Raw genomic sequence first — 14,650 nt, forward strand, 5'->3', positions numbered from 1 at the left:
TTTGTATTCTGGCTACTGGCTAACTTAACACTATCACTACTAGCTGCTAGAGGGACAGGAGAGAAATGGCTGATACCATAGCTGATACAAGAAGGCTTTTCTCTAAGCCTCAGAACTTAAATGACGCTTACGGACCTCCAAGTAATTTTCTAGAGATTGATGTGAGCAACCCTGAGACCATCGGGGTTGGCAGGGGCAGATTTACCACGTATGAAGTCAGATTGAAGGTGAGCCTGCAGTAACAAGTGCTAATGACGTTAGCTTTTAAGATTTCTACCTAAGCTAAGAAACGTTTTTCCTGTAGTCAAAGAAAGTTATGACTCCTTGACATCAGTATTGCTACAGTCAGAGAGACGCGCATACAATCACAGATATTTAAATGTGTGTATGATTATCTAAGAAGAGCAAAGCGTTAATTGCGAAACGAGTTAGCCAACGCTAGCTAGCAGGCTAGCAACACTCGTCAAAACTAGCTAACACTGCTGGTTAGCTATTTGACATTAAAATTATAAGTTAACGATAGTTACTGGTGTTAACGTTGAGCCGGAGTTATTTGACTAAACGTTACTTAAGTCATCGAGAGATTTTGACAACAATGTTAACAAGTAAAGTGAACCTACTAGCTAATGTTTGCTTTCACGATAACTGTTAACTGCTAATATTGATCTGCCAGAGAAGGGGATTTGTTTACATTAGCCTCAAGTATTTTTGAGTGGAGCTGTTTTACCAATTCACATAAGTCATGATGAAATAACTCCTCCAAAAAGTTAAAGCCTTCCTGAACAGTTTAGAGCTGAACTCCATCAAGCCACACCCCATTTCTGACTGCAAAGAATAGATAACAACGTTGGTCAAACCTAACATGACGGTAGGCCTGTGTGAACAAGTGCTCAGCTCTCTCCTTCCATACACACACCATACTAATGTTACTTTAGTGGGGGATGCTGGTTGGTTTAAGTATGCTTTAGTTTGTAGCTGTCCTGCCCTGACTGATTATTCATCAAAAGTCATCTAAAGTAGTATTCCAGTACCAGGCCAAAGGGGAACATAACTCAGCAAGTCAGCTTCTCTGGAACTGTAGACAGGATGCAGCATACTGCCTGATCCTCTCCAGTCTCGCCCACCCCCCACGACACATTTCCTTCCTCCTACTCTACTGAAAAACTTTTAGAGGAGAACAAATGCTTTTCTTGTTAGAGATGTTCCTGTCAACAATAGGTAAACTAGTAGGTAGTTGGTCTAAATACTTGCGTAAAGAAACATGTAAGATTGTTATCTAAATGCTTGTTAAATGTGACATTTTAGACTATTGGCTATATACTGTCCAGAAATTTGGCATTATTGAGCAATCAGTGAGGAGAGTTAGACAATCCTAACTTTTGCCAAACACAGATCCTGTGTCATGTGCGTTTTTCTCACACAACTTCAAAATCAAGCTGAATCAGCTTAAAAAATTATTTTAGACAGTTTTTGCTAGTACTGTACTTCAAAGAATGAACACACAGCAGACAATGATAATACAAAATTATTGAAAAAGAAACAATCTCAAGGTCCACTTATCCACTTGTTCTGGAGCTTTCGACCATATCACACGTTCTTCATCAGCAGATGGAATTTGCTACATTTAACTGTAGATGTACAAACGTGGCCAACATGGGCGAGAAGAGGTGCTCTGAACAATGCAAAGTTTTAACACCTACAATTCAATGAAAACTCAGCAAATTCCATGCGCTTATGAAGACCGTGTGATACGGATGTGAAGCTCCAGAGCAAGCAATTTAGAGGACCTTGCACTGAGGTTGTTTTCTTCTTTCAACTGCTGTTTCTAAGGTCAAGAAAAGTTGACAAGCTTAAAGTAGGCATTGTTTCAGTGTTCAATTACAATATGATCAGGTTTAAGAGTCTCGATCCAACATGTAGCCGACACAAACATAAGAGAAAGTTACAGGGGAAAAAAAGTTTTTTTTCATAGACATTTGCTTTTTTCATTTTTCATCATGTCTGTCACCACATACAATTTTGCATAAATTGAGCCATTACAGAACTATATGCGTTTTTAATGTGCAGGCTGTATTGAGAGTCTGAAATTGTCAGGCAGTCACTAGACTCATCTGATTGCCTCATCTCTTATCTTTAAATTGTCATTTCACTTGACTGACACCCCTGTAGTTAGTGGCCTGGAGTTTTTAGATTGGTGAGCAGCCTTAAAGTATTTATAGTTTCCCTTTACCTTAAAGAAATGGATTGAGGGAAGAGAAGCCGTCTCCAGGCATTAGCGTTGAATATAAGGCTACTGTACTTGATTAGCGTGTAATAATTAGCATATGCGTGTAATCAGCATTATTGTGCACCTCATAGCCCTGTGTGACCCTGCTTTGCATAAGACCACAGAATAAGTGGCGCATCCCTCACTTCTCAACAAATGTGGTGTCAACTTTGCTTTGCTTCTCTCCTCCTTTCTTCAGCTTTCTTTAGAAGCATTTTACTCCATCTCCAGCATGTTAAGAGCGTTAGCCACAATGCCTCAGCCTGGAATGCATAGCCTGTGCTTTGCCCTTCTTGTTTCTGTCTTAGTTATAATATTTAGAACTACTTTAATTTTATCATCTAATTATGCTATACAGTTTCTGTTTAGAACTCATTCCCTTGTCTCCTGTTCTTACTGCTGTCCTGCTGTCCATCCGAAATCGAGAGAGCCCTTATGGCCGCACTGAGAGAGTCTGCCTAATCCCCTCATTGAGAGAAGAGAAGAATGAAACAGGCCAGGGTGTGGGGGAGCTGGAGCGTTTATTCCCCATCCTTACACCCCCCACCCCCACTCACCCATGGATGGGAGGGCAGAAAGCCACCCCCTCACTAGCCTTTACCCCATTGCCCACTTATCCCATTTCACTCCCAGCTGTGTGCAGTCAGTTGCCTAGTTCATAGAGTGGTTATTGAAGTCCCTGTAATATCTGTATATGGTTTACTGTATAGTGTAAACACCAGAGCAAGGGCTTATTCTTGTGAAGTCTGCCTTGACTGTTTAAATCCATGTCAGCATATGCATTTGTCTTGTGACTCATTGGTAATGTCCAAAAGTTCATCAAGTTAGTGGTGAAACAAGTTGTATAATGATTGGATTATCATTTTCTGAAGCCAACTGGTTGCAGTGGCTGTGAGGCAGGTTACACAGTCACTTGTTGACAACCAGGCCTGCATTTTGTGTTTTAAAATCAATGGGATCAGTCTACTTCTTTCAGTCAGGTTTTAAAGAGGTGGAAGCTAAGTTCATATTGAAAGGAGGCGGATATCTCATTTTGCCTGAGCAGACTTGTAATGTCCAGGGTCGTGTTGAAACAATGGATTTTTGTTCTCATCTAAATCCCTTCTTTTTAAGTGTAGTTTCTGAAATGGCTAATAGATCACAAGAAGCTGGTAGGTTTGGTGTTTTCCTTTTCTGCCTCTGCACATATTTTTCATGTTCCTAATGGACCGTTATCCTGCAGAGTTCTATCATATCACCTTCATGTTTTTCTGGTGGTTGCTGGTTTGAGAGGACCCCCTCAAGCAGCATAGTGTATTTGTTTGGACCCTCAGCAAATAGGGGGTTGGAGTTGGGGTGTGTGACGGGGGAGGAGGGGGTTTGGTATTATCAAAATTTCTTGTGTTTAGTTGGTTCCCATCTCATCCAGAGAGCACATTCAGGGGAGCGAACTTTGGGATCTCACTTTGTTTATGGATAGGAGTACATAAAAGGCCTCTTATAGCTCTGTCGCTCACTCTCACTCAGTCTTCTACCCCTCCTCTTCTCTACTCCCATAGCTTCTCCCTCTCTCTTTCTTTCTCTTTTCCATTTGGGCATTGGGGCCTTTGGTCATTAATAAAATGGGGAGAGATGGGGAGTGGGTGTGTGTGTGGGGGGGCGCTTGTCAGGCACAGTCAAGTGTAATCCAAAGTCTACAGCATCCTCTTCGACAACTATTTTAATGGAAATAGGGAACATATTGTATCAAGGCTACCATATCCTACTTGAAATGACAGTATCAAAAGTGGGAGTTGATACTATGGCAACAAAGCAGCTTTTTGCCAGCTAGGCGAGTCGGAGAGAGGGTAGGCTGTCAGGCCGCAGGGGCCGGCGAGCGAGAGAACGAGTGTGAGAGTACATGGAGAGGCGAAAGCAAAAGACCTATAGCCCCAATGCTTTTGTTCCCTGTCTCTCTCTCCCCCCCATTTTGGAATATGATGCAATGAGATGGTATTGTGTTGCTATTTTTTATGCTATTATTCTGAAAGGAGAGTATATGGGAGGGGTAAGAAGGGAGCATGGGGGAGGTTTAGGATGCGCACTCTCAAACTTGACTTAATCCATCCTGCTAAAAGCTAATGCATGGTGGCCTTGAACTATTCTCTCAGGAGATGAGTGATCTTTGTCCCCTCTCTCCCTCTTTCTGTGTCTCGCTGTTTTTAAGGGTTCTGCCTCTTTTCAACCCATTTTCAATGAGCCTAAGGTATTGTGTCCCTCACATTATGAATCACATGCTCTTCCTAAGGAGTGTAGATTGCACCTTGCACACTCATAATGGAAAATGAAGCTAGGTAGTCTACTTTTTAAGGAGGTACATCTAGCTTTATGCTCTTTTCTCTTTTACGCTTGCTTTTAATATAACCATTAATTCCTTAGTTGTGTGTTTATTTGACTTTCTCTGAGTTTGGAGATTTGTCCCTTCTGCTAACTTCAGTTTCTTTCATCTTCCTTTCCTTGCTCTCTTATCTTTTATTCTGTCCCTTAGTGAAAATGAGAGAGGCAAAGTGTGCCTTTCTAGACAATTAATGAAATGCTAAGACCCGGCTGGGTGTGGGCTTGTCCCATGTCCCAATCACTGCAGGGGCCAGTAAGTTGAGACACCCAGGCCCTAACCTCTAACCAGCCGTGAAGAGAACAGAGGCCAGGGAAACCTGATCTTTGACTTGTAGAGCTCTCACGCACCGCCTCTTTCTGTGTGTGTGTGTGTGTGTGTGTGTGTGAGAGAGAGAGAGAGAGAGAGAGAGAGAGACCTCTCATTTTTCAGGTCTGTCGTTTTTGTTCCTCCCCTTGTCCTGCAAGGCCAATCTCTTAATCACAGGGTTTGTGAGGGCGAGAGCATTGAAAGGCCAGGTGACTTTCTTTCCTTACACTCTCACTGCTAGCTTCATTGTGTAGAGATGAGTGGGTCCGGGTTCGACTGTGTGTATACAAACAGGATCAAATGCTTTGGGTATTATATTTACATTGTTAACTGTGTGACTGGTCAAATCTTTATACTTAACACCTGTGCATGCATACTTCATGTACTTCAGTGTGTGCTTGCACGTGGTTAAGTGTTTTCTGTGTGCACATGATGGGATTAGAGTCACGGCGGTGGCAGATTACCTGTAACTGTGATCTGTTGTGGTGGGGATTAACTTTGCAGCGCTCCATGCTGTGAGGTAACATGACGCAGCAGGGACAGACCGTGGTGAGGGGAGAGTGGAGTTAATGCTAGAGCACTGGGGTGATAAAGCTAAGATAATCCACTTCTCCTGTGACCTGAGGAAGAGGAGGAGTGAGGGGCTCATTGATAACTTCACCTGGAGAGAAGTAAAGGCTGGTGAGTCACATAAAGACAGTGGGAAAGAGTGGGAGTAAGTTTACAGGCACCCAATTGATTATAATCATAGTAAGCAAATACTCCTATAATTGCAACTGTCATCTTAACCAGGTTATTTCACTGGTGTTGAGGTTTTAATCACAGTAAACTTGACCTTATTAAAAACAGCTGTGGTAGTTATTTTTTGGATGTCTACTACTGATAGACTGATTAATTGGTGTATATTTAGTGTTAATATTATCTTATAATTTATAGAATAATGTAGTCAAATGACGTAGCTACTGACATACTGTACCCCACCCTGCTCTCTAAATATCGACATCGGCCATTGAAAACCCATATCGGTTGACCGCTAATGTCTACAACGAAGTCTGGTTTCTGTCTGTGTTTTGATTCTGTGCGTGCACCACAAAGGTCACAGAAAGAACTGGATACAAAATGTTTTGTTTGTTTAGAAAAAGGGCTGCGAGGATAGTGGTGGTGAAGAAACAAAACTTGTGTCATAGGGTGAGAGCGAAACAGCTTTCATGTTATAGCTAACACTGAAGTTAGGGCCTAATTAACTAAGAGTTTGAAAACCTTAACAGATTTTGACATCAGGTGGTGTCACACACGTAATGTAATTATCAGCTGGTAAATACCCCTCTCTCTTTCACAGACACACACACTCTCATACAAATGCATATAGTACTTTCTGTCTCACCTTCCAAGTTCTCTCTGCCTCTTTCTTTACCTGCGCAGTTGGAGATATTGCTGTTTTGGCCGCATTTTCACCAGCAGAATAACATAAACACAGTGATGTTCAAATAGGACACAACACAATCTTATCTGTAAACCGCACACATTACCAGATATTCTGTGTCAAACGTCGGTAGTGACACAGATCAGACTCCCTTGATTTTCAGAGGGTAAAGAGGTAAATTATCCCCAATAACTTTACTGTAGGTATACTGTACTCTGAGCCTAGCATAATAGTGCTTGTGCTAACTTGTGCTGTAAATTTATCACTATTACAATTTAAAAAAATAAAATGTCCCTCCATTTTTTGTGATTAGTGGGAATGTGGGTTACAAACCATCTAAACACCCGAAACAAACTGTTAGTAAAATTATCTCAGAAGATAATAAAGAACTGCTTGAAAAAAGAACTCAAATAGGGAGTCTAGATGTTCTAATCCATAATTATTTTGCATCCTCCAAAATAACCATACAAGTAAATTACCATCTCTCTACAACAGTTTCAAAAACTGAGCATTATAACCTTCATGAATTCATTGCAGGGCTGTAGCATTAGACTGCATTAGTTTTAGCTAGGTGTTTACCACATAAACTGGCATCTGAGTGTATATTGTGACATAAACCAGGATTCTCTTTTATTGATTTCCCCAGGTAGCATTTGTTTTACAGTCAAACATGAAATCACAGTCATGTTGGCTGACAGGCAGCTATTATTGTCATTATAAAGATTTTATCAAATTAGTTTTCCCTTTCCAACCAAATGTGGGTAGGATCCATAATTTTGAAGACTGAGGAGAGGACAGAGGAAAGAGTGAAGAAAGCGAACGCCTGCATTTTTCCCATTGAAACTCTATAAGAGGAGCTTCAAGGGCAGAAAATCTGACTTATTATTGCAGAGCAAGGGAAATAAAGAGGAAAAAGACTGAAAGGCAGAGACCATGAGAGCAAAAAGACCACTCTTGCTCTCCCTCCTCCTCAATTAGTCCTGCATAGACCAGATGAAGCTCCCAACCCCTCCAGTTTTTCTGCTCTTCCTTTATGACCATGTACACCCACTCCTTTCTCTTTTGTTCAGCCATTTACTCAGCCTTCTAGTTAACTCTCCATCCCCTCTACTGCACACAGTCACAGTCGTCTGCTCATCGATCAGTCTGCTGCTCACACTGTATTCATGCTGCACCTACTTGCTCAATTGCTTTGCTCTGGTGATTCCTTCTTCCATGAATTCTGACCTTCTGTGAATGTGGCTTACCAATGAAATGCTCATTCACTCTCCCCTTGTTTGTACATTGTCAAGGGATGGCCATGTGCTGTCAGAACTAGTGAAGAGGTTTGGCATTGTGCAGGGATGTGCGCTGTTTGCTCAATGTTCTCTGTCAATGTCGAAACATCTCCCCTTTAAAAATAAATAAATAAATACATAAATAAATGTGCTTGTCAACAGCAACTCAGAATTACACACACATCTGTGCATTGGCGTACACAAACACACACAGAAATGGCAAAACATTCTGAGTGTGACAGACCTTGATGAGCAAAACACAAGTTGTTTTTTGCCTGGAGGCCAGTTCAATTTTTCTATTCAGTTTAGTTTAATTTGAAGGGGTCTTTGTTTTGTTTTTGTTCTTTTTCCTCCTTTTCCTTTTAATAAAGTCACACAAGGCTAAGCCCAAAACCAATGCAATAACACCTTTGTCTTTTTCTTGAAGTTGGCCTAATCTCTCCCTACCGCTTTCTAGCGATAATTTTTTTGCTATTTATACCATTCCCACAGGAAGTGCAAACCCTGATTGGTTGGTAGTTGTCTGTTAAAAATCTATATTGGGGTCTATATTAAACTTTTTAGATTGCTCAATGTGTTTTAACCCACAGGTAACTATAGCGACAATACAACATTACCATTTAAGTCTCAGGTGAAACTAACTTTATTGGTGGTTGTACTGATTACATTACCCAAAACAAACTTTCTTTTAATTACACAAGGTGTTTGGTATAAATGTGACAATGCGTGCCAAGGTGTTCTTGTGTGCCTGAAATAATGGAGTCAGTCCCATGATGCAAAGGGAAGTAGAGCTGCAACTAATAATTACTTTCATTATCGATTAATATGATGAATTTTCTCAATCGATTAATCGTTTTGTAATAAAAGTCAGGAAATAGTGCCCATCACAATTTCCTAAAGCCCAAGGTTATGTCTTCAAATTGCTTGTTTTGTCCGACCATCAGTGTATCAGTGTAAAACCAGTTCACTTAACATAAGACAAAGGAACACAGCAAATCTTCACCATTGAGAAGCTGGAAACAATTGTTTGGTATTTTTGGCTGAAATAGTTACTGATTAATTTCCTGTCGATCGAAGAATCAATTAGTTCTTTCAGCTCTAAAGGGAAGTGTGAATTAATATATCGGCACAACTTGTTGTGCATTAAAGCTTACATAAAATAGCCAAGAAAACATTGCAATGAAGTGTGGCATGAAATACCCTACACTACAGATTAGTTAGAGCTGAAACAGTTAAAAAACAATCGGTTGACTAGTTGATTAATTGTTTGTCATTTATCAAGCAAAACTGCCAAAACATTTTCTGGTTTCAGCTTTTCAAACGTGAGAATTTGTCGCTTTTCTCTCATTTATATCATTGTGAATTAAACATATTTGGGTTTTAGGCTGTTGGTCGGACAAAATAAGCAATTTTAAAGACGTCAACTTGGGCTCTTGGAAATTATGACAGACACTTTTCACTATTTTCTGATGTTTTACCGACGAAACAATGATTTGAAAAAATTATAGCTAGATTTATCAATAAGGAAAATAATAAATAGTAAATAGTTGCAGCCCTACATGCACTACAGTATATTAAAAGCACTGGCTAAATGTGGATACACAGAAATTAAGATAATCTCAGTCATTTCTTGAAAAATTATTCTTCCATTTGTGTAACAACTACAAGGTTTTAAGGAAAGTTACTCAGTAAATGAAGGCAACACTTTAAAGTGACGTGTGTGTGTGTGTGTGTGTGTGTGTGTGTGTGTGTCCACAGACCAACCTACCCATCTTCAAGCTGAAGGAGTCTTGTGTACGGAGGCGATACAGTGACTTTGAGTGGCTCAGAGCGGAGCTGGAGAGGGAGAGCAAGGTGAGCCATTGAGGTGAACTCAACACAAAGGTTTTTGAGTACTTGGCGTATCAAATGAGCATACAACATTGACCACATCTAGTTTTTAGCCTCAGAAGTGGCATATAAAAATGTTCTGTTTTGTGCTCAGCAGAATGACCAGATCATACTGTACACAATCACTGCAGAATCATAGTTTTTTGAGCCATCTCTTTAAAAATGTTTTACTCTTATTGTAAGCACTAAAATCCTCATTAATAAGTTATTTATGCCTGTTTAACTGCTGCTGTATGATTTTCTGTGGGTGCTCTTTTATCTCAGGTGGTCGTCCCACCTCTCCCAGGAAAAGCTTTTATCCGGCAACTTCCGTTTCGAGGGGATGATGGGATATTTGATGACTCTTTCATCGAGGAGCGGAGACAGGGCCTGGAGCAGTTTCTCAACAAGTAAGCCTTTCCACGTCTTTGCAGTCTTTCTTCGTTGTTCTGCTATTTTGTGAGGTTAAAGCAATTTATTCTTTACAATTTTGTCTTTGTAGTCGTAGTCATTTGCAGCTTCTGCCTTAGCGAGGTAGTATTTTAACTCTTAAGAACAATGAAACACTTTGTGCAATAAGTAGATTCAACTTTTTCACTTCTCTTCATATTGTTAACAAACTGAACCTGCAGAGACAGACAGGTCTTTTTCTCACTATCCTTCTTAATTCTCTTTTATAATTACCTCGCAAAGGACAGGAACAACCAAAGACGACTCAAGGGCGCACCCCCACAACATAATTTTTCCCACATTTGTTTTATTGTTGATGTGTAATTTATGATAATTGCAGCTGAAATTACAGCGCGTGGTTCTGTGGGATGGTGTGTGCACCTCTGCTTATTTTTGATCCAGCATGTCCCCATTTTCAGCTGCGGAACAATAAAAGTTACAGTGTGATTGTAATTATTTGCTTTGATTGCAGACTTAGGCCATTATCTTTGTTTCATGTGCAAATGCATCAATGTTTCCTGTTGGAATATTAAGTGCGCAAAGACAGTTGAGAAAATTAAAATCTATAAATATGTTTTTTAAAGAAGATGAGAATGTGTTGGTAATTAAGATTTTTTCCCCCACTTGCTTCCTATGAATGAAACACTGCTGTTGATCATATCATTGTTCAGACTTAATACTGGCCGATGTGTCTGGCATCATTGTTTCATCTGTGATTGAGAGCATTGTGAAGAGGAAATCTTTTGGAATGGTAAACATGATTGTCACTGTGAAACAAATGAGAAGGAGGAGAGTAGATAACCATCACTTTTTGATTAGGCTAGTCAAACATAATTCATGCTTCAGGTAAAAAACAAGGGCTTACATCCCCACTTCAAAAAGCAAGCAAGGCCTTGAGATTTTCACATGTTTCTGCTGCACCTTATCCTCAATGTCAACATTTCCAAAAACCTATTTAACAGTGTTTGTTGGAGGCAAGCTTGATTGCCAGTGATCGCCCTGGTATTTGACCTGTGAATGCCTCCCCCGGGCGGCTTAATTTGTCCAAAATATTTCCCATTAGAGGTTAAGATGCATGCATATGTACAATGTCATCATGTTGATCTGGTCTGAGAAATTTAACGTTTGAAAAATGAGATGTTTTAGGGTCTCAGGTGCGCTGGCTCATTCTCGTTAAGCTCCTTTGCGTCATCTGAAGGGACAATCAGGGAAGCCTGATGTCGAAGTGGCTATAACAGAGGAAAACACAGTCCCCAAACATACAGTATTTTCTAGATGTAGTGATAACCCACAGCTGTAATGAAGGTGATATAAAGTATAGATTCATTTAAAAGATTAAAAAAGTAAATCATACCAGGATATAAATATAGATGTTGGGGAAAAGCTCAGTCACCGAAGCCCCAAGAAATACCTAATTTACCTTAACTCATGTCCTTTTAAACAGAACATCTCCACCTGCTCCACTAAACTGATTTCACATGGTAGTTGTCAAAAAGTTAGGCGAGACATGTCATCTTTCACGAATTTACTGGTTGTTGAAGCTCTTACAGAAGCTCTTGTGTATATTTTATTCTGGGTTGATGCGTCTTTCCCCTCCATGAGTTTTAATTGACACTTCTTTCGTTTTATAGTTTGGAGATGAGAGAAAAAAATCATATTTTGTACTAGTATAAACTAATAAGACCACAACCACACATCCACATTTGTAAACCAGTGTGTGTAAGACTTATATTAAATGCACAGTAATTATGTGGCTGATGTCACATACAGCGATCATCTATTTACATCTACAGTTGTCCCTGTACTGCTACTCAGTAAACATGGTCAAAGTGTTCAAAATGTCAGTAAGCCTCTTCATCACTAAGCAGAGTTTTATCTTTATCACCATTGACTAGATTTATTAATGGCACATTGATTACTGATTATTGTGTCACTATTTGCAGAGACTGTTAAAACATGTGTCCCAAATCCATACTATACGCCAACTCTAAGCAGGTTTTGAGTTTGTTGTGTCTTCACATTAGAAAAGTGACAAAATAAAGGATACTTAGTATGCATACTAAAAAAAAAACTGTTTTTTTCATTCAGCAGTTTGTGCCTTTTATTATAGAGACACTAGAGAGATGACAGGAAGTGAGAGGAGACAGAGATGACATGCGACAAAGGTCCTCAGCTGGACTCTTAACAGGGGACGTTGCAGCTCATGGTCGGTGCTTTAAACCACTAGGCTAACAGGATGCTGCAAACCCTTTATTTTGTGAGTGTGCAGTTGATAGACGCTATTATCCCACAATGCTTTGCACAAAGGAAATGGAGAAAATTAAATCTAATTGTGGATGTTGGTGGCTCCAGGAACACCTCCAGAAAATAAAAATAACTTATATTTTTGGAAAAACGTCAATTGGCAGTGGCATTCTAGTTTGATTGACATCTGATGAGTATTGTATAATTTCCTGTTAATATAAAACACTTAAGTATGTTCATTTATTGTATACAAACTGCAAAAACAACATGCTATGATGATAAGTATAAAGTACATATTGTAAACAATTAGTATGTAGTATGGAATTGGGCACCATGTATGTCTACACTGTCAGCTATCAAATAAAGGCAAAAAAACAAAAATTATCTACAGAATAGGCTACAGTTTCTATGTCTTTAAGGGTGTGAGGATTAAAGAGTATCATGTTTTGAGAGATGACACCGGGCATAAATTAAGAGTTGTTAGGTGCATTTATAGGCTCATGTAGGATTGAAACATTGGAAGATGTTTGAGATGGTTGTAATTGTGCAGCCTTTAGTTAGCAAATCAGTGAAATAACTTACCTTAAACCTGTAGAATGTCACTAGAATTGGTTTATACTGCTTTCCATTTCTTTTATCTCTTTTTAAATCTCCAGTATTTAAATACACTTACAAAGGTGGCAGCTCTCGCATGTTTAAATACTGAAAACGTTAAATGACCTCTTGCCACACTTCCACCACATTACAAGTGATTCCTTAACTCCCAGGTTTCTTACCTTAAAGTTAGTCCAATGCTCCCGTCAATCTCTATGTGTTCTTGTGTCCAAAGGTACATTCATGTCTCTGTTATCTCCTCGTCATCAAGCCTTGTCTTTTGCCCTTGTGTGTTTCAGAGTGGCAGGTCACCCTCTAGCTCAGAACGAACGATGCCTGCACATGTTTCTACAGGACGAGTCTGTGGACAAGAGCTACACCCCATCCAAAATAAGACAAGCTTGAAAGAAAAGATGGCTCTGCTTGGCCTGGTCTGGCTCGGCCCTGCTCAGCCCAGCTTGGCCCGACAACCCAAAGCTCTCTTCGCTACTCCAGGTTTCTCTCAGACAATAAACATTTAAATGACAACCCCCCAAAAAAAGTAATATTGTTCACTGCCTCTTTTAGTTTAATTAGTGACCCTGATCGGTGTTTGTTTTCACCTTCTAATTGGAGTCAAGAATGTTCGACACATAACTGTGGTTGAAAGTAATTTATAGTAATTTGTCTTTATGTCTGGAAATGCCACTAACATGGATATATTATGTATTTATCATTTAGCTATGTCTTGAATATATTCATTTATATAGTAACATTGAATGAGCGTTCTATGTATGCAAAGCTCTTGTAAAGACCCACAGCATTTGCCATCATATATATCCAATACTAGCATGTTGCTCACCATAACTAGCAACTACACACACACACACACACACACACACACACACACACACACACACACACACATATATATATATATATATATATTTGATGGGCCTTGACTTTCAAATCACACTTAGTTGATCCTGTCTTCAAAAGGAAGCACGTGTGTGTATATCAACCAGCACCTGCCCAGTTGTCGCAATGATTTTATAGCAAAAAATAAGTAATTTACACAGAGGGAACTGCAGTATTTCTACTGGCTATATGCATTTTGAGATTTGTATACTGCTGTGCCATTTTTGTTTATTTTGATGATTTTCCAATAAAATAGGTGAAATGCCTCCACGCTTAATTACATTTGTTGATTTGGACTCTTGACCTGTCTAACACTCCACATTTGATAATCAACTACTGCAAGCTGCCACAACCATTACAGATACCCTAAATTTATTATTCCATTTATTATTCAATAAATACATAATCTGTCATCTTCATTACAAAAAAGTTTAGGTCAATGGCTAATCAGAGAGTTTATTAAAACAGTCCTGAATTTTTATTTAGAATAGAGTAGGATACTTCTAAAGGGAAATCAGTAACACTTATAAAAAGGGTGCAAAACACATGCTTATTTAATGCATAACTAATGTATGACTCATGATCATTTAATGCATGAATTAATGTATCATGATGATCATGGCACTATGAGTTTATCTGATTAGTTAGCCTAACACTTAATAGGTTATCAACAAATGATTAATTCACTGTTTTTTCATACAGTAATTTATATGCCACCAAATGACCTTGAATCCAGTTTCATAGAAAATGGAATTTCAGATCTATGCATTTGATCAGCCTCTGTGGAAGCAGAACAGTGCCTCTTCAAACTCATACTTTTAATGAATTTACATTAACTAATCATTTGCAAATTAGTATCACAACATGAGTTTACTTGAAGGGACACGTCTTCCATAAACTCATAGTCAGAATTATTTCTTAATGGTGAGCAACAGGTATACATGATATATTCCTCATTAAATCATCAT

At 39.2% G+C, this 14,650-nt stretch overlaps 1 protein-coding gene across 1 annotated transcript; it reads left to right on the forward strand.

Annotated features, from left to right (window-relative positions):
- The first annotated feature begins 18 nt into the window (after positions 1 to 18).
- snx3 (sorting nexin 3) lies at positions 19 to 13,948 on the forward strand. The gene is made up of 4 exons (XM_044168646.1): positions 19 to 227; positions 9,387 to 9,482; positions 9,783 to 9,907; positions 13,085 to 13,948. Exons 1-4 carry the CDS (start codon positions 66 to 68, stop codon positions 13,188 to 13,190), a joined length of 489 nt encoding a protein of 162 aa, XP_044024581.1. The 5' UTR covers positions 19 to 65; the 3' UTR covers positions 13,191 to 13,948.
- The last annotated feature ends 702 nt before the right edge of the window (positions 13,949 to 14,650 follow it).

Source organism: Siniperca chuatsi, linkage group LG16 (assembly GCF_020085105.1).
Source record: "Siniperca chuatsi isolate FFG_IHB_CAS linkage group LG16, ASM2008510v1, whole genome shotgun sequence".
NCBI lineage: Eukaryota > Metazoa > Chordata > Actinopteri > Centrarchiformes > Sinipercidae > Siniperca > Siniperca chuatsi.

Bases quoted from the DNA above. Each gene is read 5' to 3' on its own strand.
- snx3 (XM_044168646.1), top strand. From the start codon at position 66: ATGGCTGATACCATAGCTGATACAAGAAGGCTTTTCTCTAAGCCTCAG. The intron at 228-9,386 runs GTGAGCCTGCAG...GTGTGTCCACAG, and splicing joins CGTATGAAGTCAGATTGAAG to ACCAACCTACCCATCTTCAA. The intron at 9,908-13,084 runs GTAAGCCTTTCC...TGTGTGTTTCAG, and splicing joins CTGGAGCAGTTTCTCAACAA to AGTGGCAGGTCACCCTCTAG.